We start from the raw sequence: 23,950 nt of genomic DNA on the forward strand, positions 1-23,950 counted from the left end.
GATTATTTGACTGCATTCGATGGAGTATCTTCGCCATCCCACACTGGTCACGAGCCACTTCAGCATAAATTGGCATAGTGTCAAGTTCGGACCAATGGCGATAAACAAGCACAGCACTACTCAAGGGCACGTACGGTTGTTAACACGCAGGGGGTTTGGGGGGAAGGGCAAGTGACCTTTGCAGTTTCTGCGGGGCACCCTGAACGCGGATCCCTTCCTCTTGCTTTTCTTCTCATGTTAAATCGCTCGTCGGATGCTCTGTTTCTGGTGGTAGTGAGGTGGTCGGGGCTTCTAGCGATGATGCTGGCACCCTACGCTTCGCCAAATGAGGGAAGAACGCTATGGCTTCTAGTGCCGCTCCTAATATGGCATAGCGAACTACGCTTGCCACTGGTGTGTTACAATGGCCTGGATCTGTGCTCATGTTCTTTGCATACACGAAATCCCTCTCGCTGCTCTTCGTTTTGGAGAGAATCTTCAGCGTTTTATCTCTGCTGATGTGTTGGAAGATTGCGCATTTTCAGGGGCCTTTGTGTGTATTCCATCGTCAGCTCTTTATTTGCATGAACCAACAACGCTGACTATCTGTATCATTTGTATGCTGGTACAGAGAGATCGGATGTGCGCAAAGCAGCATTTGAATTTCGGTCCCTGGAAACAAATTGCACAACCAGCGCAAACCAGGAGCCTAGGATACAGCGGATAAGTATTTTAGTGTAGGATTTGCTTCGCCGTTGCGTGTGGCGTGGATCTATCCGTTGCGCAAGAAGGGCCTATTCACGTTATACCGTGTACTTGCCATAGTGGTGAGACGCGATTATCAGCAGTGCATGCATTGTACGACCGTGGCTCTTTCAGTGTGTTCTCGCTGTGTCGGTTGGGGTCTGGCACGGCTCGACGGAAACCTGCTTCTCAATCTCACCCGTTGCCTGTGCAATTTCGTGCATCCACTGAGAGTACACTTCGGCGCATCGGTAGACCGTCGGGTTCCCGCCTATGGCCCAATCACGGTTTTGCTTCCCCTTGTCTGAAGGTTCGCCACAGCTCTCCCGCACAAAAATGAAACCACCTCGCCTTGACCAGACAGATATCAGTTTCCAAAGTAGAGCTTTGGCTTCATAATCTGTGAGATACATGAGCAGCCAGTTGATAACCAGCAAATCGAAGGTTGCCGGGGACGCTGCAGAGCGACAGAAAGCACAACACGTAAGTATGCGCCATATTTATCACTTTTTCTTCTTAGCTTACGGAGTTAGGCGCTTCAGTTGAACAGCTGCGAGATAAGAGGCTGCTGGCGGTGCTTCCCAGAGCCGCATACCGAGCTCTTTTCAGTTCCCGGTGGTTGATCGCAAGATCGCTTCGCCCCAGAGTGCCCCCTATTTGTTCGCTAGTCTCTTTTGAGCATTTTTTGACGACCCGGAGTTGCAGCAGGCTAGCGAAACTTTCCGAGAGACAAAAACTTCTGGACCAAAGACTCAAGACTTTACGCCAGCGCACTAGTCGAACAACGATTGAGAGATACAGGGAGTTGCCATTGATGTCTGCATTCGATTGATGCCACTGGACGCAAGGACGGCGGCGGCGCGAGTTCCAACACGCTATATAGCTATAGGCGAAGGGGCAATACCCGAGTTCTCTCAAGTCTCTTTGTCCTTCTAGGGCGACAAAAATAGTACGAAATGAGAACATCAATGAGGTATTGCTAATTCTTCGGATAGCGCTACAGGAAGTGAGACAGTACGTGAAAGCCGGGCGACAGCCCGGGAACCGGCCTTTTTCTCACTGTTTTGCTGTCGTCCACTCGAAAAAAATGAATGTGGTCGCGTCTTACCTGCGTTCGAGGAAGGGCGGGCAGTCACAATCCGCGGATCGTCGGCGGCAAGAGGAAATTCAACGGTGGTTGCGTCCGCCGTCACAAACAAATCGTTTGGCCTGCAGTCGCAATATGAATTTTTGAGCGCGAAAGCCGAGTAAGGTACTGGTACGTCAGAACCCGCCTGCATGTTAGTCCATACTGGCTCGTGACCCTCCTGCCGCGGATAGTTTACGGAACACGCCACGCAGTGGATGCTCGCTGATACAACATACACGCGCCCTCCGCTCACTCGGTTCACTGGACTTCGGCTTAGTGCAACGCCTCTGAATCCTCTGTGGCCGCACGCCGTACCTTGCGTTGGGGTCGCTGTTGGCATCGCGGTTGGCGCGGACGTACTCGTCAACAAAATCCAGGGCCACCACCTGATCGGCAAGACGCTGTAACAGTCGTGTCAAACGACCGATGCCCGCCCCGAGCTCCAGCACAGTTTCAAAGCGAGGGACTGTTCTAAAGACGTTATCTGGAAGATCCCCGAGTAGCGTCGTTCCATTCATGTATCTGTCTCCCGCGTCCTCTGCAGAAAGGCCTGAAGTGTCATTTTCCATTCCTTCTTCGACCCGATTTTGCATCGGCGACGTGAGACTTTGCATCAGTCGCACCTCTGCTGCGCGCCGTGGCCACGGACGCAGCTTTGCACCCGTATAGTCATGGGCGTGACTCTCATGCGTTGTGGTCTGAGATCGGCGCTTGGGTGAGGGAGACAGGTGAGGGCGAACATCAGCAGGAACGCGAGAAGCCTCCTTATGTGGTACATCTTTGTACCCCGAACAGTTAGCACATGAATCAGCTGTTTGCGCTTCACTACCACCCGGCGTAGCATCACTTTGAGGTTTCCACAGATGGGAAACGTGATATCCGGACGAATGTGACGAGCTATACACTTTTCCGAGCCTTGCGGCAACCGCGTACCGCACTACGAGATTCACCACCTCCTGTGCGTCCGCTGTGGAAAAACCCTGGTCACACAAAAGTGGAGTACAACAGTGCAGACGAACATAGTGATTGACACGTTACTAGAGCAGAGGCATGCGACTGGACAGGACTTTCGTCAGAGATGTCTGCAACACATAGGACTTCTTCTCGTGCTCGATAACATTGCCACAGGTGTAGTCATCTGATAAGCATGCTGTTTGTCCTGCAAATGGTGACCTACAGACGCACTTTCCACAGGCAACCATGGCAAGCGGTTCATGTTCAGTGCGAACTACACGCCAACAGAAACCGAAAATTCTCGGCTACACCATTCACTATACTCTGTGAGCGCTGTCGCCGCTGTGAAGACATTGATGAGCTTGACCCTTTTCGTCCGCACCTGTTCGCCGGCGTCCTGCTTCAGTAGCATGCCTTCGTTAGTTAGGCCGAAGTTGTTAAGCGCACACTGCCAGTACTCTCGAAACTTTTCACGTGTACTCTCCTGTGCTTCTTCGGAAGACCTGCCACAGAATGCGTCTATATCAGCATTTACAAAATGTAAGCCCCTCGGTGCCTGTCCATTCAGCGCAGCTGCTTCAGCAGCTCTCGTGGGCAACATCTCACTCGAATTCGCTGATATGTCATCATTCGGTTGCCTTTGAAACATATTTGCCGACCGTTTGACCCTGTCGCAGCCCCTCCTTCCCCGAGTGCCTTCCGCGCCCCCGTAGGGCTTCTCAGGACTGAACTCCAACGCGTGTTCTTCCTCAATTGTTGAAAGACGCTCAAGGGCAACATTTTCCGCCAAACGGTCTTCCACCCCTGGAGCAGCACCCTTCGGGACCGTTATTCCTTCCACGCAGCCCTTGCGGCGAAGAACCCCCTTCTCTTTTTCTGCGAAAGCATGTATTCCGGGGATTCCCACAGGCTCTTTGATTCCCTCGCTTAGATCCTCCTTCGTTGTGCCAGGAAGAATAGCAGGGAGGCGGGATTCGCTCTCGCTCTGGAGAGCGGAATTGGAGGGCCAGGATTGCGGAAAGAAGCTTTTCACCTTTGAACATGCCACCTCACTTCGAAAGCATTGCGGGTGCTCCTTAGGACATGGACTCCCCGCATCCTGATACCTATCGTCATGCCCGCGGCGTTGCCCTGCAGAGCCTGACGACCAGTGTTTACTGTCTGTGATTTTTGGACCATCCGACGATGGCCGATAGGACTGCAGGAGCAGGGAAGGCGTCACCGTGCCTTCCTCGTCATCCTGAAGGGACACGCCAATTTGGTGCTCCATAGGTAGCTGCCCGTGAGCCCCTAGGTTCGGTGACGCACACTCAGGAACGGTGTCCGAGCTGCCGCACCAGAATCTAATGCTGTGTGGCACGGGCAGACAACGCGAAGGATCGAGCAACGGAGCACCAACACTGACAACTCACTGCAGCAGAGAAGCAGCATATGCGTGACATTGAGGGGATCGTGGAAAATAAAATGTCTTGAGGTGCGGGGCGCGTGGGTGCGGACGCGGGATGCGGCAATAGACGGTTCGCTTCGAGGCAGCTACCCGGTCCCTTAGAAGCAGACAGTCGTGCTCGAAGCATCTTCATAGACGGCGGCAGCGGTCAACGGGGCTCTAGTTTTATTGAATACCACGTGACGGCGATACACAGCAGAGCTGTAAAACATTACTCATGGTTTTAACACTCAGACGCATTGACCCAAAAGGGAACTCATCCGTTAGCCTGGGGACTCACTATATATGAAACGTGCTTATAAGCTGTACTATTCTTCCACTTTGTGCGCATGGGGGTCGCGAAACGCCATCGTAGATTTGACGGCTATCGTAATACTGAAATGCCCCCTAGGAGGGGGGCTTGTTGTGCTCCAGACTGATAGGCCTTACAATCTGGACTTTCGACATTTCAATCTGTCACATCCGCTCCGGGTCACCGCATTCTAGTAATGACACGGAAGCGAAAAAAAACGTGGTCTGCCTGCTGATACATCCACGGTCTGCTGGGAAACTTAATTTTGTATATCTGGCAGTAGCATCGGCGAGACGGATAATTTCGCTGGACGGAGAGTCACAAGACGGGCACATGCTCGACTTCATGTTACCCAGCAGCGAGACGCAGTAAGCATGTGCATGTAGGACGGCCGAGACAATACATCACACATTCCAGCTTTCACCCAAAAGCCGGAGAGTCACTCAGGGGTCTGCCACATGTCCCTGCTCATAAGCGGCGTGGTTACCCGGATTTCCACTTGCAGCAAAAATGGAAGGCGGACGCCCACGAGTTACAGCTTGGCTCGAACCGAGTTTTAGGCGTGACACCCGTGGAAGCAGCTGTAGACGCTTGTCACCAGGTTCTGTCTTTGTAATTCAAAGAGTGTACTCTGAAATTGGCGGTGGCTTGGGTTGGACAACAGTGCGGGTGCTCTGCAATCATAGGGAACTTGGTCAGTTGTTTTCGCCGCAACCACACAAAGAGGTCTACTCGAGACAGTTTGTATTCCTCTTTGTGCTTCCTTCTGCTTTCTGACTCTTCTCTTCTCTCGCGCCTGCGATGGACTACTCTGTCTGGGCAGGAAACTGCCACAGCCGCAGTTTGCTATAACCGCAGCTGCGCGGTGCTGACTGCCAGCAGCCCAGCAGGTAATTGCCCCCTTTGGCAACGTGGCGTGTTTAAAACGACCGAAATCGATCTCGTCCTTAGAAAGCATTGTGGTCTCGCATAGAACATCGTCCCCACGCTCTCCTTTACATCCTGTCTTGCTATTTTCTCGTTTCAGCAGCTCCTTTCGGCCGACTTTTCTTAGATGCGGCTGCCGCCGTCGTGCATGCAGGACGTCAATGGTGCCCGTGTTTCCTGTCTCGTCTCCTGTGCATCTCTGCCTTCTGGCGAAGCACTCACATCCAACATCCCTCCCTTTTTCGTGCCCATGCCCCTGCCCTGACCCTACCTTCCCGGAATGTCTTCCCATTTCCACTGCACGTTCGCCGGCAACTAGATTTCACCTGCAGCATCGACGCGCAAAGTGCATCTACAGTCGGCCTATGAGGAGCCCCCTTTACACACGGCCCATTACTTGCTTGGATTTGCCGACCAGCGTTACCATGAAGGAGCAAGTGAAGAAAAAACCAAAGGGGAGGGGGAAGGTGGGGTTGGCCTCTGCTTGCCGTCTCGCGGAAGCATCCCGCGCCACAAGACCCGTAGTTTGTCACCCTTGGGCTTCGCCTGCGCGCCAACGCCAGAAGAAACGGAAGAGATCCACCTCCCCAGAGGGCACGCAGGCTGCCTCCTCCTTTGCCGATTTTCGGGCCTTTTCTTCTGGCTCCGCTCCTTCTGCTGCCTCTGAGTCCGCCCCGACGGGGTCGCCCGCGTCTGGTCCTGACGCCTCCCCCCTGCTTTGCACGACGATTCGCAAGTCCCTGTCTCGCCTGTGTGGCGATTCCTGCTCTGTGCGCATCTTCCGCTTTCGTCCGCCTCTCGGTCCTCCCTCGGCTCGTTTTCTTCTCAGCCAGCAGCGCCGCCTTCTCCGTCGCATGCTGCACATCCACGCCACTCCTCCGTGTAACGCCGCGCAGCTGTCAAGAGCCGCCGCGTGCGGTTCGTCTCGCGAGTCCGCCACGGAAAACAAAAGCCTTGCCACGAAGGGAATCACACAGCGCGCAACGAGAGGGGGGCTTGCAGCAGTGAACGCGCCAGACGCGCCTCTTCCCAAATCGTCTTCTGCTGCAACTCCTTCCCCGTCCAGCTGCGGCTCGCTGTGCAGGTGGTGCGACACCACTCGCTTCAGCTGCCCGCCGATGCTGCATCTTCCCTGTTGGAAGAGCGCCTTCCGGGTGGAGGAGGGCGACAGCGAATGCGAAGAAGAGACACACAGCCAGACACTGGACCCAGACGGCATGCAGAGCCCGACGCAAGAAGGCAGACGCGCGGGGGCGGGCGAGGCGTCTGCAGAGAGTCGCTTCAGAGATCGCATCAGCGGCGACCACGCGCTCGCGCCGCCCGACTTGTTCAGCTCCTTTCAAAGCCGGCACGTGCTGTACGTCCACCCGCAAGTGGTTCTGAAGGAAAACCCCGAGACCGGATGCAGCCTCTTCCTCAGGGGCGACGTCCAGCATGGGACGCTTCTCATGGCGGCTCGGAGTCTCGTCTGCTCGTGGGTAAGTGACGCCAAGGAGCTGAAGCGAAAGGGCAAAAGCAGACCGGAAATCGACATGCGGCGTCTGCCTCAAGTCGTGCCTGAGGAGGCTCCACGGTAGACTGCCTCCTGCGTCGTCATCGGCTCGTGGCTCACTCTCGTCGGCTTCGTGAGGGCGCGCGACTTAACGCGCCACGCCACGAGGATGGTGATGCCGGTCCTTCGGTGCTTCCGTCCTTTGGCGGCTGCGCGTTTTCGCGCATTCTCAGAAACCTTTGCGCCCAAGTGTAAGCGACGCGCATGGGAAGTACCGCATTAACCAGGTGCCTCTCTGGGCACGTGGCGGGCTCAGCATCTCTCCATCCTGAGAGATATCACCGCTTGGCTCGGCGCTTTGCATGCGCGCGTTTGCACCGCTTAGGACAATCTGCCGGAGACCTGCGGCTCTACGCAAGACACAGCGACCGTCCTGTTGCACATCTTGCGTCTTTTGACTTCTTTCGCTGACGCGTCTCGGAGCGCGCGCGACGGGCTCTCAGACCTCCCCGCGGCGCATGAGGCAGCGCCAGCCAATCTTCTTTCGAGAGCTCCGCTTCTTCTTTCCAAGAACCTCAGCTGAGACGGCGCGCGTGCAGGAGCGGACACTAGGGCGCGAGCGACAAGACGGGAGCCCCGACGGCATCCTCGGCGTCGGATGGAGCACAGGTACGTGAGAGGCTTCTCCGTTGAAGAATTCACTCAGAGAGCGTGCGCGGAGAAAAGCTGAGCAGGCCTATCGCGCTCTCCTCGGGGAGCCCCTACTGGCGGATGCAGCGTAGCTTCAGTTGTTTCTTAGCGCAACTACATATATATCTGCATCCATGCGACAGCGTGTGAACTGCGCGTGCCACGCTTCCCGGTTCGCTGCGCCACTTTCGTGTTAGGCTACTTGTTCGCCTTTTCAGGTCGGCGGGGTGCGGCTGTGAAGGGACGCGTCGCTCGCCAGGGGACTGCAGTCTTGAATAAAGCTACGTTTTTAGTTCCTCTCCTTGGCTGTGTGCACTTGGTTTTCTCTCGTGCCACCCGTTCGCTTTTTGCAGTTTTGCCTTTTCTTTGCAAGTTCCGTCTGTCGTCCAAACAACGTCGCGTTCTCCTCTCTGGGTACCCGGTTTTTTGTTCCTGTTCTTTTCCTCCGCGGCCGCAGGCGACGCAGACCTCGACCGGCGCGTGGCGTCCATGCTGAAAGCCTTGGAAGGGACTCCGTTTGCGTTTTCGAAGGAGACGTTCGCGCAGCTCGTGCTTCAGCTGCGTCTAAATCTCCTCGCGACGCCTCAGCTGCCCGATGTGCTCTGCTTTCCGCGCTTTTTCGAGAGCAAGAACTCGATCTCGCTCGTCCCGGGGCTCTGTCTCTTTAACCACAGCTGCCTACCGAACCTAAGCGTCCACTCGCTTGGAGACATCCACCTGATCTTCGCGCGAGGCCACGTTGGGCGCGCGAGCAGACGGAGCGAGAGCCAAGGCGCAAGCCGCGACTCCGCTGCCGCTCTCTCCGCGGAAGAGCCGGCCGCGGAGGCGCTGGCGAGCGCAGGAGACGAGACTGAGTTGAGCTTCGCCTACGGCGGAGAAGCCGCTGCGGGCGAGTGCGGAGTGCACCGACCCCGCACGCGCCAGCGGAGGTGGGGCGGCGGCGCGGACGAGAGCGGCGCGGACGAGAGCGGCGCGGACGAGAGCGACGAGGACGAGAGCGACGAGGACGAAGACTGCGCGAGCCGCGGAGACCGGGAGAGTGGGAAGGCGAGGCAGGTGAAGAGCCTACGAGGGGTCGCGCGGGATTTCGTGTGCGCCTGCGCGCGGTGTCGGCGCGAAGCAGAAGAAGAGGCGGCGCAGGTGAGCGCGGGACTCGCAGCAAGACGCCCCGCGTAGGGCTACCACGTGCAAGAGGACAGCCACAACGCCAGTGCGTGCGACCGATGAACTGTCTGCTCCAAGAGCGTTGGTGCGCGTCTCCAAAGCTTCAACGGGCGACAATCCATGCGGCTCGACGGCATGCGCCTCCGCGTTGCCCTTCACGCCACATGCTGCAGGGAGGTCTTTTCGCGTGCGTCTGGGTTGCTCGATGCTCCTCAGTTCTGCGCCTGCATCCACTGCGAGAACTGCAGCAGGAGCGTCGAGACTGCCCGCCAGCTAGTTTCCAAAACACGATGCTGAGACCGCGTCTTTTCTTCTTAAATGTGTGTCGCCCTCAGCGGCGGCGCGAGGAACGCAGGGAGAAAACGCCAAGCAAGAAGAAAGCGTCTAGAGAATCGGAGTCCGAGGACGACATGGAAGACGAAGCTGTGAGTGTGATGGAGGACATTCGCGACGAACTCCGAGCCATGCGCCCCGTTGAGAGAATCGAATTCATCGAGGTGCGTGGACGATTCTTCGCTGCCCGCTTCTGATGCTTCGTCGGTCTCCGCTAGGACGCCGCCTAGCTGCTTGGGCCTCTCTTCTTGTTGGCTCGCGTGAAAAACGCCTCCTCGTTCCCGCGTGCGTGTTTTTCTCGCAAATTCCAACCTGCAGAGACACGATCTGGAGTGCGGCTGATGCGTCGTGTCGCTGAGGAGTCGAGCTTTGTTTTCTTCCGGACTTTGGCTGTCGAGCCGACACGACTCGAGAGTCTCACCTCGATTGTTTCCTGCTTCGCTCGCCACTTGTGCGTCTCTGCGTCGTGCTTGCTGCAACTCTCATTTTTTGTCTCCTCAGACCCTGTTCCTTCCTGAATGTTTCCCGAGCGCTCCTGCTGCGGCTTCGGAGTCTCCTTCCCAGCGGCCTCACACTTTTCTCTGCTAGAAGGGAACCGTTTTCTTTCCGAACCCGTGCGCTGCAGGCAGTTTTCACGCACGCGGCTCTCCCGGACTCGCCGCCGCTTTTGCTCGAAGAAGAGCAGGACCTCCTCTCTACTCTCTCTATTTCCCATCTTCAAAAGTTTGATTTCGCGGCTTCCCTCGTCGCCTGCGCGCGCGCGATGCTCAGCTGCTGCGTGCTTGAGCGGATCTCGAAAGCCTCGCAACGCGACAGGTAAATGTTCGCGCCGTGCGGCGCCCACACGCAGCCGCGAAACGTAGCAAAGGGTCCCCTGGAAGGGTTTACTGTTTGAATCACACGCTTATCTCGAATGAAGGGAGTGAAGACCGCTCAGCCGTCTCCGTTTTTTGGTTCGGTCCCGAGCGTCTGCGCCCCTCTCTCTCTTCGCCCGCGCCTGTGCGCGGGGCGGCTTCCATGCGGCTTTTAGCTCTGCGTCGCACTGGTTCGGATACGCCCACGTTTCTCGTGCTCATGTGAGATTCTTCGGTGTCTCACGGTGCCTGCGCATGCCTTCGCAGGGAGACGGACAGGCTCGAGGCCTTCGGCTGCGCGCGGCTCTCGCCGGCACAGCGTCGCCTGCTTCTTGCGCCCGTCCCAGGCCCTCACGCCCGCTTTTCAAGCTGCGCAGAGACCCCCGCCGCCGGCGACGCTGGAGACGCAGACGAGGCGTGGACCTGGCGCTACGGCGACGTGCGGACTTGGAACTTGTCAGGCCTCGTCTGCTTCGCTGTGCAGGCTGCTGTGAGTCTGCTGCTCTTGGTGGACGCGGCGGAGACTCAAACTCCAAAGTGCGGAGCGCCTGCCGCAGGCGCGAGCGCGAAACGAGGCGCGGCGACAGAGCGCGAAGCAGACGCCAAGGGCGGCGGGTTTCCATGCCAGCGCGTGGAACATGGGCGCCAAGACGGGGGCAGCAGCAAATGCGGAGTGGACGACATCGACGCAGAGGGGAGGCAGACCGCGCGGGACGTGGAGGCCAACGCGAGGTGCGCGAGCGAGCGAGAGATCGCCAAAGATCTCATTCGACACGCTTCGAGGTGAGCAGGCAGACACGAGCTGAGACGGTAGAACCGAGGAACGGCGGCCTCGAGGTGGGTTGCTCGCACGGGCCTTGAGGCTGATCGCAGCAGGAGAAGAGGAATGTTGGAGCGTCTCTTCTCAGTCTCGCGTTGATTCGAATTCGCTGCCATTTTGACGCTGCATTCTTTCTGATTCTCGCTTTCGTCCGTCGCCTGCCCGCCTGTGTGTAGCTTTGGGGTTGACGAACTTGAGAAGCAAACCGATCAGGCTGTGCCTGAGGGAGCCAACTCCACCGTCGTTGTTGCTTTCCCCTGCTGGCGTGTCACGGATCCTCTTTTTTCAGCCGTTCGGCGCGACTAACTCCCGAATTCTTTATTGTTGTTGCTCCGTGTCTCTCGCGCTCTGTCGTGCGTTACTGTGCGTCTCTGGAGGCTTCGGTTGCTCACCCTCCGATCCTGCGTGCCGCGAGAATTGATGTCTGCCACGTGCCTCTCTCTGCGTCGTTCGCTACCCCTCGCGAATTCTCCGCAGGTCGCTGCGCCTGTCTCCCTCGTGTCTGGCGGGCGCCTCTCTGGCGCCGCTCACTTGGCTTCCGGCCGAGGAGGCGGTCGCGCCTCGCGCGCCTCCGCTTCGGGTCTGCATGCCTCGTAGCGCTGTGTCTAGGTTTTCAGCGCTTCCGTTTGATGTTTTGGGTTTTCAGACTTCACCGCACTCTGCAAGGCGGTGACTTCCGTTTGTTCCTTGCGCGCTTCGAGGGCGACTTCTCGCTGGCGTTTTTGAATTCGCAAGGCGCCTTCGGCCTGTCCTCTCTGCATGCGGCGGCGCTGAAACGCGCAGACGTCTGGCGGGTTGCGGAGGAAGTCTGCGTGGCGGACGCAAGACAAGCTATGAGAGGAGAAAAACAGAAGAAGAACTGGAGTCAGGAAGGCGCGCGCCGGGTAGATGAAGCGGGGGACGACAAGCAAGGAGAAGAGACGGAACAGCGGAAGAGAGGAGGGAAGATGGAAGCTGCCTGCGAGGCAAGAGATGAAGCGGAACGAGGGGCTGGTCACGGCGGTGATGAGGCCCTCATTTCCGCAGTGGAGCTTCTGCAGCTTGCGCGGGCGCTGGCGAAGAGAAAAACGAGAGAAGAGGAGAACACAACTCGAGGAGATTCGGTGGAGTACGAGGGAAGGAAGAAGAAAAAGGTGCGGAAAGAAAAGAGAGGCACGGATAGATCCGCCACGCTGAAGAAGAAGGACAAGATGCGGGCGCGACAGCCGGCAGACGCGGATGGCGAGATGAGGAGGCCAAAGAAATACCTCAACAAGAGGAAAAAAATCAAGATGTCTCTGAAGATAAGCAACCAAGGCGAGTCCGGAGGGGACTGTAAGACGAATTTGAAGAGGGAAAAAAAAGGGGAAGGCAAACGCGCGAAACTTCGCCGGCGCGCGACTTGAGGGAGAAAGAAGGAGCGAGATTCACAAGCGCAGCAGGCATGCGCGAGGCAGAAAAAAGTGACAGGATTGCCCTCTCACCCTTCGAAGCCTCGCAAGAATCGCGAGAAATGGATGCGACGGCTGCGGGGTGGCGGCGCCGGCCTTCGCCAGGGCAGTAGGGAGCTGTGAATGTGTTTTGAGGATTCTCCCGAGATGAATTCATGTTCCATGCAATACTACGTATATATAAGTATATATATGAGTGCATCTTCCGTTTTATGGATTCACACGTGTAAATTTGCCCCGCTCCTTCGGTTACGTGTGTAGTGCGTTTGAATTCCGGGCTGCGCACTCCCTGTGCTGGTGAGAGGAGGCGTATATCAAAACGCGAGCTTTGTTAGTAGATTCGTCGTCTTGAACCGTTCTCCATCCGCCCTCCGCGTATTGTTACAGCTTCAGAATTTGGCTTTCTCGGTAACGAAACTCTTGTCAAGGTGCTCGAAGCTTTGAAAAGTAGAGGGAACTGCCAGGTCCACCCCGTACTCGTTGTTGAGCCACAGCGCAGCGCTCACGACTGCGCAGCGGCTCTCTGGGTTTAAATCGATTCGAAGCAGCGACGGGAGAGACGTCCGAGCCTGTGTGTGTGTTTCAAGTATACAGGCACGGCACACTCCGAAGTTACACGTCTTCATACGTCTCTCCAAACTCTCCCTCAAGCGTGGGTATATTTGTATTTTTTCGATGCACCACAGATGGAGCAATCCTACATATATACATATATACAGAGACAGGCAGGCGGATACTCATGCAGTTTAGCACCTTCTGATATGGATATCGCTCTACGTGTCGTGCCTGTCTGTCTGTCCCTCTCTCTTCACATACGTAGATATATGTATATGTATCGCATTGACTATGAGGGCTGCTGCATGCGTACCAAGAACTGGAGAAGAAAACACCTATTCATTTATGTAAATCTCTCTCTTGTGCATCTAAACACACTTATACGCATGGAACGCTTTGCGTGAACCCAGTGCCATCTCCGAGAGCCAGTCAAGAAGATGTGAGCTCAGTGCAGCGGATGGTGTCGTCGGGCTTTCGCAGGGTTTCGTCGCCAGTGCGTGAGGGTCGGATGCGTAGGGCTCTCAGGGACGCTACGTGTTTAGCGAAACAAGCCGCGATGAGCTGCAGCACATCGCTGCGGCCTGCCAAAGCTCGCGAGTCTGGGGTCCTTTAAAAACTCGGTGAAAAATAAAACGGAATCTCTCTACACGCGTCTTCCAAGCCTTTCGAGCGCCCCAGGACCGCTCCACGCAAATCGAAAGTGACGGTCTCACGCGTCACACAGAGACACAGGAAACTCAACTTTGATTCCCACCTCCGGCTCTACGCATGCGACGGATGTCGCCTCCGTGGCATTCTATTGCTTTTCACAGTCTTCCTTGCCACGCGTTCGCTGGGCTGCACTCAGAGGCGGATGATTCAAAAGCTCCGCTTCAAAGGACAGTTCCAGACGTTCCTCTGCGCCGCAAGCCTGTTCCAGTCTTTCCATCGCCGGCGAACACGCCACTGCGCGCCTCCGCGGCGCGCCCGCTTCCTCTCGGATGACATTTCGGCGCGCGTCAACGTCTGTGCTTCTCTGTTTTCACCGTCCTGGTGCCGGCGTCTAGGTGGGATGGGCGCTCACCTCATCCGGCGTCCTCGCTACTGTGGAAGCCCCGCGCAGCTGCAGGGCGCACGCGCATCTCTGCCACCTCTTCTGCTTCAAAAACACCACATGACTCGACGATTGTGGGTTTTCATCCTCTTCTTGCTTAGACGGGAAACGAAAGTTACTCGCGCGCTGAGGCGTCTGCCGCGAACGCCCTGGCGAGCGCGGAGGGACGACCGTGCCTACTTGGTCTCGAGGATGCTCCCACGTCTTCCTGCATTTTTCTCTTCAGATCAAACGATACGTGCCCCAGGCTGAGACCCTGGAGAGGCGAAACTTCAGCGGAAAATGACGGAGCAGCTGAAGACTCCGCGACGGCTGCAAATGAAGGCGCCTGCGACGCACAGGAGGAGGGCGGCGAGGAGGAGGGCGGCGCAGAACGCAGCGCCGATGCGCGTGCGCGCCGAAAGTCCCGAGTTTCTGAAGGAGGAGAGTGTGAGGCAGTCAGGGCTTGCGGGCGCGTGGAGGGACAGAAGAACGAGGAGAGAGACTCCTGAGACCGAGGCTCGGGAGCTGCTGGAGCGCCGACGGGGGGTGGCGGCGCGGAAGGGACCGACGCCAGCGCAGAGAAGGCACACGCCCGCGGACAAGAAGGTGAGAGATCACCGAGGCGGGAAGCGAGCGACGCCGGCGCATACGCGGGCAAAACATTCGAAGGCAGCGATCCCCGCGACTGGGAAGCAGAAGGCAGCAAACACAGAGAAGAGACAGGAGTAGGAGAGGCGGTCAGGCTGGACGCTGAGGCAGCGTGGAGCCGTCCCCCCAGAGGCGCAGCAAGCGAAGGAGGCGAAGAAGGCGAGGAAGGCGACGACGGCGCTGCATGAAAAGCCGTAAAATGGTTTAACGACGCATATGAAGGAATGGACTTCGACGGAGGCTTGACGCCACCGTGCAATCCGGTGCCTGAAGACGCGGAAGGCAACTGAGAGAGATTGACGCCTCCAGGCAGAGACAAAGGCGACACAGGTGTCGCCAGAGCGTGCGGAAGTCCGGCGTGCGAAGGCGTGCGAGTTGAGTGTGAAGACGAAGCAGCGAGGAGAGAGGCGGAGAGTCGGCGGAACGCAGGGCGAGGCTGCGCGGACTCGGCTCGGGGAGCGACCAGCAGGCAGAAGAAGGCGCTTTCTTCGACTGAAGGCGCTGGAGAACAAAGAACAAACAGGTGAGGAGAAAGCAAACAAGGATGCCCCGTAGACAGAAAGGCTCCGCGCAGCAAGACAGGAGGCAGGCGATGCGGCGGTCTGCGTAAGCCGGGGTCGCAGGGTGAGCAGACACTAGCCGCATGAGCACGTATGTGGCGATGGCTGCATTTCGCTTCTGTCGATACCGGAGGCCCGGCCGTGAGTCTCTCACGTCTCGTGTGTGAGCCAGGTAGCGGAATTCTCGATGACGAACCGAGCCGAACGGTAACTAGGCACACGCGCTCAGGCTCCCCCCAGGCACACAAGCCTGCCCTGTGCGAGTCTACATGGCGGCACTGAGCCACAAGGGAAACACGTAGGAATGGGCTTCGCGCGCGTTGATCCCGCCACGATGCGCACACCCCCCGTCGGAACAGAGTACGCATGCGGCCTGCGCGCTTACGAAGAACGCGTCCTGCCGCCCAGCCTCCAGGCGCCGCTTCCGCGCTCTCGCCGGAGCCTCGTTCGCCACTGGATACACTCGCGCGGGGGTTGCTGCCAGGCGCCCCTGCCGCGACGCGGATGCATGCGTCCACGACTCCAGCAGCTGAGTAACCTTGCCTCCATCTCGCCGTCGGCGGCTCGCGCCCTCCTTGGCCGCAGTCGGCGTCCTCGTCTGGGGAGGTGACTCGAAAGCCGCAGCCCCCGCCGCGCCGCACCGCTCGGAGGTTCGCGTCTGGGGAGAAGACGCGCGCCAGCTCGACCGCGGCTGCTTCCGCTTCCGCGCCTCGAGGGCGCGTGTCTTCTTCGCGGCTGCGCGCCCTTTCTCCTCCCGCTTGCTGGACTCTGCTGACGGTGGTGGAGGGCGCGGCTGATAGCGAAGCCGTGCTCACCTGAGCCGCCTCCCCTTCGACGCGAGATTCCCGCGCAAGCCCGGAGCTCAAGGGCGGCCCAAGGCGCGCTGGAGGAGACACGCGAGACGAACACAACAACAGGCGAGCCAGCAGAGCGAGAGTCAACGGATGAAAGAAACGACCTCGCAGGAATTGAAAGGCCAGCAAGCGGCGCACATGTTGAACGGGCTACAGGGCAGGCAAGAGATGCAGAGCGTGAGCCAAGCTCGAATGAAAACAAAGTCCGTGGCGACGCCGAGGGGTGTGCGTCTCTACGACGGCTCGAGCAAGCAGCACCTCCTGAGAAGCCTTCCGCTCGGATGTAGGCGTCAGGGGAGCAGTCGACGCAGCCGCGAAAGCCGCAATGCGTACAGCCGCCCTGTCTACGCTGGGGAAAAAGCGGCGCATGCGGCCGCAGCAGCCGACGCAAGCGTCAGACGGCTCGCGAGCTTACCTTGAGATTCACCAGGCGACGCGGACGACGCGACCTGTTCAGTATCCGGAGATGGATGAGAGAAAGCATGTTGTTCGCGTCCGCGGCAGTCTGCCTCGTCCACGGTGGTCTCCTCCGTAGGCCGGCTGCCACGCGCCTCGGCTTCTTCCCGACTTCCAGCGTTTTCCGCGGCTTTTCTCCGTCTGTTTGTGTTAAACCATTCCCGCGTGCCTTGGCTTTGCCTCAGCTCTGGATGCAGCCGCAACTCCCTCTGGACTGCGCACAAGACGTGCGGCGGAGGCGCGGCACGCGGCGGCAGCACATTCCTGAGTGACGTGCTCGGACAGCCTGCCCTCCCTGCCGCTTCACCGGCGATCTTTTCCGCCCTCGTCGCCTCCGTCCCCTGGCTGCCATCCTGCGTCTTCTCGCCCATCTCTCCGCTCCGCAACGTTCCTGCGTCACGGCCCCTCTCAGCGCTGTCTCTTCGCGCAGGTGCCTCTGCCTGACGCTCGCGGGCTCCGCGGGCTCTCATGTCTCCTTCGGCGCCCTCTGAGAGGTCTCTGGAGCGGCAGCGGGAGGCGCTTCCGCGGGGCGGGCGGAGCCTTCGGGGGCGGTGCCGGTAAGCGCTGGGCGCGCGGAGGCGAAGGAACGGGCGGAGAAGCGCCGCCCAGCACCGGCGGTAGACTGGAGACCAGCGAACGCGCGCCGGACTCGGCCGAGCGATTGCGAGCTCCACCACGAAGCCTTGAGTCAGGAGCCGCAGCAGCGCTGCCACCGCTGAAGGAGGACACGGAGCGAACAGAGATGAAAACGAGAAAGGCACGACTCCACGGGCTCGCCTTGTGTGTGGGGTCCATCGCTAGCTGCCTGGACGTCCAGGGTGAGTTAAAGGCGCCTCGACCCTCAAAGTGCGTCAAAGTGGATCAGAGAAGAGGAACAGCGAATATACTGCACGAATACAATTGAAACGCATTGATAGTCAAGTCGATTTAGATCTCCACGCGTCCACGCCGGGGGCTCCGAGAGACCGTCCGACGACAGAGTCGCGGCCGCCGCCATGTCCGCAGCTACAGATACAAATAAACACGCAGCTATATATAGCTGTATGTATACAGAATGGATACGCATGCATGTGTGTGTGAGTAAGCATGTGACAGCATCAAGGCTGCATCCCAAAGGTCAGGCAGTCGCTTTTTCTTCTCACCGACGGGGAGAGCGCATCTGGTCTCGGGGTCGACGAAGAAAACGCTAACGGTGTCTCGCGTCGGGTCGCTGCGCGAGCGAAGCACCTCGGCGAGTCTCCTTCGCTGTCCTATAAGGGACAGGGCCTCCGCGACCGCGCTTAGCGAGCCTCCCTGTGGCGCCGCGGTATCGATAGGACTTGGACTTCGGCATTTGCTCTCTCTTGCATCCGTTTCTCTGTTTTCCGCTCCTCCAAGAGCGCCTACAGCAGCTGTCTGTGCAAAGCCCGAGTCTGCTCCCGGGGCATCCGCAGAGTCACTCTGAGCGGCCTCACCAGAGTCGCGCTGCTGCGTCTGCGCGTCTGGCACCGCGTCGTGAACTGCGAGTCCACCGGCGTGTTCTGCCTCATCCAATCCGTCGCACGCAAAACGAACTCTCTCCGTGTGTCGTTTTTTCGCTGTGATCTCCTTCGCCGCCTCCTGAATCGTTTCCTTCGTCTCCTCCTGAATCGTTTCCTGCGCCGCTCCCTCTAGCGTCGCGGCTTCGCCATCGCGGTCGCTCCCTCCCTCGCGGCAGATCGAGTCTTCACAAGACAGATCAGCGTCGCGCCTTGCCGCGGGAGACTCCGAGGCGTTGGAAGGACATGGGAGAGGCGAAGGCCTCGTCGCGATTTCGCGGCAGAGAGTCTTCTGCAGCAACTCACCAAACGTTGCGACGAACGGTCGCGAGGTCAAAAGGTGGAGCGCGACCTGTGGATTCGGGTTCGCAAAAGTGTAACTCTCGGATTCTTTCTGCCCGGTTCCAGTTGTCTCCCCGCAGTCCGCGGCCGCGCTTCCCGGGTGCGCCTCGGGTTCGGAGGGGTGCAAACGCGCAACGGAAGCGGAGGCAGAGAGTGACGAGGGAGAAGAAAGCTTGCCTTCCGCAGTGCCCTTCGCCTCCGCAGCGGATGCGTCGGGGAGGTCGCAACTGGGGCGTTGCAGCGAAGACAGCATGCGTCCTTCTTCGCGATTTCGAGTGTCATCCGGATTTCGGCATTTCCGCCTCGGGGGCTTCCACTCTCCGTGTGAGCTGAGATGCGCGGGAAGGAGACACCGAAGAAGATCAAGGAACGCTGCGACGTGCGCGACGCGGCGCCGAATGTCCGTTCGTTGCCTCCGGTTCCCGACCAGCCTGCCTCGATGGCGCCACTCTTCTTCGTCTCCTGAATCCCCCTCCTCCCCCTCCTCCCTTTCTGCCGCGGCCTCCTCGTCCTCTGCCTCGTCTCTCGCTTGCGCGTCTTCAGCGTCCTCTGCCTCGGCTGAGTCATCGCTTCTCGAGTCGACTTCCTCGCCTTGCAGGCCGGCGCGGTAGAGAGAGGCGAACTTGGAGTAGTAGCGGCTGCGCGTGGTCGTGCGCCCCTCCTTGGGCGTCTGCTCTCCACGCGCGCCGCTCCACACTGAGAGGAGGCGGCGAGGGCGCATGGACTCGCCCGGCTGCGCGGCTGCCTGCGAGGCGAATCCCGGCGCGCTCAGAGCTCTCTTCCGCCGCTCCAGAAAATCTGCGGATAGCGGCGAAGGAGAGGGCGCGAGCGACCTCGAGGACGGCCGGCGTGTGGCGGCGAGCGACTGTGCAGAAACGAAAGACGACGAGCCCAGGAGGCGAGAGGAACCCGCACACGCAGGCGAGAAGAAGCCAGGCAGGCCCGCCAGAGTCGCCGCGCGCTGCAGGCCGCGACTGTCGACCGTCCCGCGCGCATCGGCGAAGCTCTGAAAGGCCCGAAGCGGCGTCGGCGCCTCCGAGCTCCGCCCGGGGGCCGACCATCCCCGGGGGAGGGCAGCGCCACCAGAGACAGCCGTGGGCATTCTCGCTTGAACGGAGAACGCCCGCAACGCCAGCCTCTGACCAGCAGAGAAGGCACGCAGCCGGCGCAAATCCCGCAACCCCGTCGAGCACTGTGCAGCCGCACAAGGCGAGGCAGGCGACGTGCCGTCTGCAGACGGCGCGGAAGAGGCAAACCTGGCCCCGCGCCCTTCCAGGGAGGGAGCGGAAGGCCCAAACCCCGGCGCTGCGCGCGAGCGCGACAGAGACGCAGACGCGCATGAGCGAACGGGCGCTGCTGTGAGTCGCCGCGCCTCCGCGGGCGCTGTCTGGCCGGGTGCGTTGCATCCAGGCACGCCCTCGCCCGCGTCCGCCCCCTTGGCGTGCGGCGGACAGCCGAGTCGCCGTCTGCGGGACTCTCTTCTGGTCGCCGCGTCTGCGGTCGCCCCCGGGGAGGAAGCCTGACCTGCCTCGGCCTCGGGTGAGCCACCGCCCGCCGCGCGACCGCCCCCGACCCAGCTGCCGGGGCGCTGCTGCGACCTGCCGTCTGCAGTCTCTCCGTCCACCGCGGGGCCTCCCTCCTGCCTCCGCGACCGCGCCGCCTCCCTTTCGTCTTCGTCCGCTTCTGTCCATCCCCTCGCCGACTGGAAAATCGCGCGGCGCCGACCGCCTGCGTCTGCTGCCGGCGCCTCGCGACTTTCAGGAGGACGAGCGCCGTGCGCCGCACGGTCGAGGGCGGCGGAGGCGAGCTGACGCGTCGTGGCTCTCAGCTGGGCAGCGGCCGCAGGCCCCAGAAGCACCGTGCTTTTCCCTCTCCCGCGGCGTCCGGCCTCGTTGAATCCCGGCGGCAGCGCGGGTTCTTCTTGCTCCCCAGGGTCGGTCGCGGCTCCGCCTTCAGGTGCGACGCTGGCGATCGGCGCCGAGCCCTGGCGAGGCGGAGGGGACGTCGCGGCGAACGATGCAGGCCGCTCGGATTTTCTGTCTTCTGCGCTCCCGGTGCGAGTCGAGCGAGCATGCGACAGCCGCGGCGCTTCGGCCCCCGGTGCCGCAGAGAGCGGCGCAGCTGGCGTTTGGAGAGAAGCGCCGAGTGCCTCCCCAGAAGGCCACGCAGCTCTTTTTTCTCGTCCGCCGTCTCGGCTCCTCACCACGCTTCTCACCCGCGTGCCTCGCGCCGGTCCGACGTTTCGTGTGAAGCCTGCGGGTGCTACAGATCCGTGCGGATGGGGGCGAGAATGCGGCGCCGCCAGACTGCGGTCGTGAACTCCGAAGCGACGAGGAAACCCGTCGCCGTCCTGTACGCGTCTTTCGCGCTCCTGCGCTTGCTTCCTCGCCTGCAGCTCTCCACGAAAGAGCCTCGCGCGGGCTCGGGCCTCGGTCGCCGCCTCAATAGCCACGTCCGCCCGCAGCTGCGCCCGCTTGGCTTGCAGTACGAGAGCCGTGGTCGCTGTCAGGAGCGACGCAACGTCAGGGGAATCTTCCTCGCCATCTACGCCGTCTACGTCTGCTTCTGGTTGCTCTGCGTCTCCAGGCTTCGCCTCTCCGTCTCTGTCCAAAAGCTTCTGCGTTTGTGTGCTTCGCAGCCGCCCGCCGGCGGGCGTGTCGTGGCCCGCGAGGCCTGCTGCTGCCTTCTCGCAACGCTGCGTTGGTTGGCGCTCTTCGTTCTCTGCAGTCGCCCGCAGTGCACCGTCAAGAAGCCTCAGGAGGAGCTCTGCAGCCTCTTCGAGCTGCTCCAACGGCATCTTCATCGCGCCCTGCACGATAGGGCCCTCTGGACAGAGTCCAGGGTCTCGCCAGAGGCAGGCAGCGCGCGCAGCCTTGACGGCTTCGCCGCACGCTGCCTTCGCCGCGCGATGAGCTTCCTTTGCGTCCTGCAGAGCGGCCGACACCGCGGCTTCAGCCTCCGCCATAGCGGGGTCTGCGACTCGGGAGAGATCCGTGCGAATCCGGACGCGCGGAGAATCCCGAGGGGCGTCCGCGAGAGGCGCCACAGGCTTCGGAGTTGCGGGAGCACGCAAATCTGAGGAGAGAGGCAGACGGGGGAGAAACACTTGGTATGGCTTGGAAACAGAAGATAAGAACAGACACGCAGCGAGGCGGGGTTATCGAGGAGGCCAAGGCAGAAGACAGCGGAGCTCAATTCAGGGACGTCGAGCAGACGAGATCGAGAGACAGTGGAAAGACGAAAAGGCGAGTGACGTAGCTAAGGTAGACGGGCAACTAAGCAGACAGAGAAACGCGAAAGGTTCGAATTATCCCGGGTCCGTTTACGACGGAAAGACGCGAGGGGGCTTGAGGGAGACTGGTAATTGTCGCCAACGGTGGAGATACAGACCGCGGCTGGGTTTGAAGTGCCTTCGAATTGCGTGACGCGCGTGTCACGCTTGGTACTCTATGTATGATGAGCGTACCCCCTTCCACTGGCACCGCGTTTTTTCCTGATGCCGTTTCCCTCGCAGCTGCCTCAGGCGGGACGGAGACTGACGCAGGAGAAGTAGAAAAAACCTGCGCTGGCGTGCCAAGCGCCACGCGCGGTTTCCGATCCTTTCGTATCGTGTTACTGAGGGAATCGCTGCCAGCAGTAGAGTTTCCTGTGCCTCCAGACGTCTCATTTTCTCCGCCTCTCGAAGACGTCAAGGCGACGAACGCTGTGTCGGAGGCCGCCATAGAAGCGTCGGGGGGACTCGAAACCTCTTCAGAAGAAAAGGGAGGTGCACGCAAGCACTGCGCAGGGGGCAAACAAGGCGAGGCGGTCTTGCGATTGCGAGATTGTTGGCTCGACACCGGATCTACTTCCGTCGCCTGCGGCTCGGAACCAGATTGAGCAGCCGCGGCGGCAGCAGCTGCGCAACAGAGAAACAAAAACGAGGCGAGCGTCGAGGCGATAAGATAGAGAAAGAAGCGACAGAAGCGCAGTACGGAGGAGGGTTATCGGAGAGAGAGATGAGCAATTTATGAGCTAGTGCCATACGACACGGTAGGCTCAGTGTCAGCGAGCAGAACGGCAGGACCGACACCAACCAAGAAACGCCCGTCCCCACACGACTCTCAAGTCGAAATAGGGAGTGCTCATAAGGTAAAAGGCTATCTGAGGCTTTCAGCTCTTGATGACCCACCCGTCTGCTCGGGATGCTCGTAAATTCTGAGGTGTACAGACACCTGAACGTCCCACTTTTCTGTAGGGAGGAGAGCCGCGGCAATGTCGTTCTTGTCGACCGATCGAATATGCCTAGTGGACACACCCACGGCGAAGAAAAAAGTCTGGATCTCTCGACCTTTCATATTTTACACCGTCCAGTCTGCCACATGTCTGAACAGGGTGAAGGTCATGTAAGGGCGAGTACTCTATCCCGTTTCCGGCTCGGAAGACAGTACAACAACGATAAAGATGAGCGAGTTCATATTTCAGTTGAAAAAGCGGAAGCTTACAGAGAGGTAATCTAGTGCCCTTCTTCAACCAAATGAGGGTTCTCGCATATCCTTGTGCGTTTTTTTGTATCAAGCTGCGGGTCCATTTCAGCAGGCGAAGGCCACTCTAGACGACCCCGCATTTCCTTGGGAGTTTCCTTACTCCCAACTTCTGTCCTTTGGTAGTATTTCCTGCCTCGGTGACGTGTAATCGCGGACGGAGTACGCAGCCCATCCTGGTAGAATCCCTTCTTCTGTCACCCTCTCGTTCCGATCCCTGCGCAGTCTGTTTGTTTCTAGATGAATCAGAGGTGTCTAGTAGAAGATATCCCATACACCCAGATTGGATCGAATCTGTAACAGCAGAGGAGTTGGGAACTAACCTCTTCATTCGGTCGCGGTGTATGTAGACCTCCTGTATCATCTCCTCTAGGGGCATGCTGCGTCACAACCGCATACCAACCGCGTAACCGATGCTGTCGTCAGTCCCGCCGGTATTACATCAGAAGCAGCCAACCGAGCGGACACGGTGGAAAGCAGAGCAGGTGTTTAGCGCGTTCATGCTGTATTTAGCTCACTCAACAGTGTCGCCGTCGGATGGTCGCTTTCAAGCCTCATGACTCTGCCATGCAACTGCGTGTTGCTGCGAGCCTCTCAGGCACTGCGAGGTAGCAGCGCCCTTCCCCAGCAAGGAACTTTATTGCTGAGGTCCGTTCGAAGGCGCTTCAATAGTAAGGACGGTGACCTGCCTTGCCGCTGGGCGTCAGCATACCTGGAGAGGGGGATATTTCTTTCACGGCAGGCCGCCTGTAGGTCTTCCAGTGACAGACACCCGTCGTTATCGCTGTGTATATCGTCGGATCAGGCACGCTCATCACACGTGGATATCAACTTTTCGGCTGAGAACGGCGACAACTTCAGTCAAGCTGCACTCAAGGCATTTCACTCGTGCCAGGGCCAACCCTTGACCTTGGCTGCGTGCAACCAATTGCTGTCAGCAGTTGGCCTTCCGGTACCCTTCGTACACACCTTCCTTCCTTAGTTGTTCGAATAAAAACCGCAGGTGAATAACCGTCTCGAATAGTGTAGGTGATACGAGGAACAATCGCTAGTCTCGATGCTCCCTCACCGGTCGAGCCAATGAATGAAAGCGTCGATTGCGCGCTTAACCTGTGCTTCAAAGTGAGCATTCCTGCAGGTCAACACATGTGACAGACTCTGGAGG

General features: G+C 59.2%; 4 protein-coding genes across 4 annotated transcripts; 2 read left to right on the top strand and 2 right to left on the bottom strand.

Annotated features, from left to right (window-relative positions):
• Positions 1-854: 854 nt before the first annotated feature.
• BESB_017160 (uncharacterized protein) lies at positions 855-4,076 on the bottom strand (the record flags this gene model as incomplete). The annotated part of the gene is made up of 4 exons (XM_029360431.1): positions 855-1,180; positions 1,832-1,932; positions 2,168-2,832; positions 3,189-4,076. 4 exons carry the CDS (start codon positions 4,074-4,076, stop codon positions 855-857), a joined length of 1,980 nt encoding a protein of 659 aa, XP_029216407.1.
• A 1,761-nt stretch (positions 4,077-5,837) lies between these two features.
• Positions 5,838-7,049, top strand: BESB_017170 (uncharacterized protein; the record flags this gene model as incomplete). Its single annotated transcript, XM_029360432.1, has 1 exon — positions 5,838-7,049. The coding sequence occupies one exon, from the start codon at positions 5,838-5,840 to the stop codon at positions 7,047-7,049; it is 1,212 nt and encodes a 403-aa protein (XP_029216408.1).
• A 433-nt stretch (positions 7,050-7,482) lies between these two features.
• Positions 7,483-12,210, top strand: BESB_017180 (uncharacterized protein; the record flags this gene model as incomplete). The annotated part of the gene is made up of 6 exons (XM_029360433.1): positions 7,483-7,633; positions 8,112-8,794; positions 9,154-9,315; positions 9,777-9,967; positions 10,273-10,788; positions 11,472-12,210. 6 exons carry the CDS (start codon positions 7,483-7,485, stop codon positions 12,208-12,210), a joined length of 2,442 nt encoding a protein of 813 aa, XP_029216409.1.
• Positions 12,211-14,018: 1,808 nt separating this feature from the next.
• Positions 14,019-23,164, bottom strand: BESB_017190 (uncharacterized protein; the record flags this gene model as incomplete). Its single annotated transcript, XM_029360434.1, has 7 exons — positions 14,019-15,034; positions 15,479-15,976; positions 16,363-17,118; positions 17,546-21,337; positions 21,729-22,160; positions 22,434-22,546; positions 23,109-23,164. The coding sequence occupies 7 exons, from the start codon at positions 23,162-23,164 to the stop codon at positions 14,019-14,021; spliced, it is 6,663 nt and encodes a 2,220-aa protein (XP_029216410.1).
• Positions 23,165-23,950: the final 786 nt, after the last annotated feature.

This window comes from Besnoitia besnoiti, chromosome X, assembly GCF_002563875.1.
Source record: "Besnoitia besnoiti strain Bb-Ger1 chromosome X, whole genome shotgun sequence".
In the NCBI taxonomy this organism is placed as follows: domain Eukaryota; phylum Apicomplexa; class Conoidasida; order Eucoccidiorida; family Sarcocystidae; genus Besnoitia; species Besnoitia besnoiti.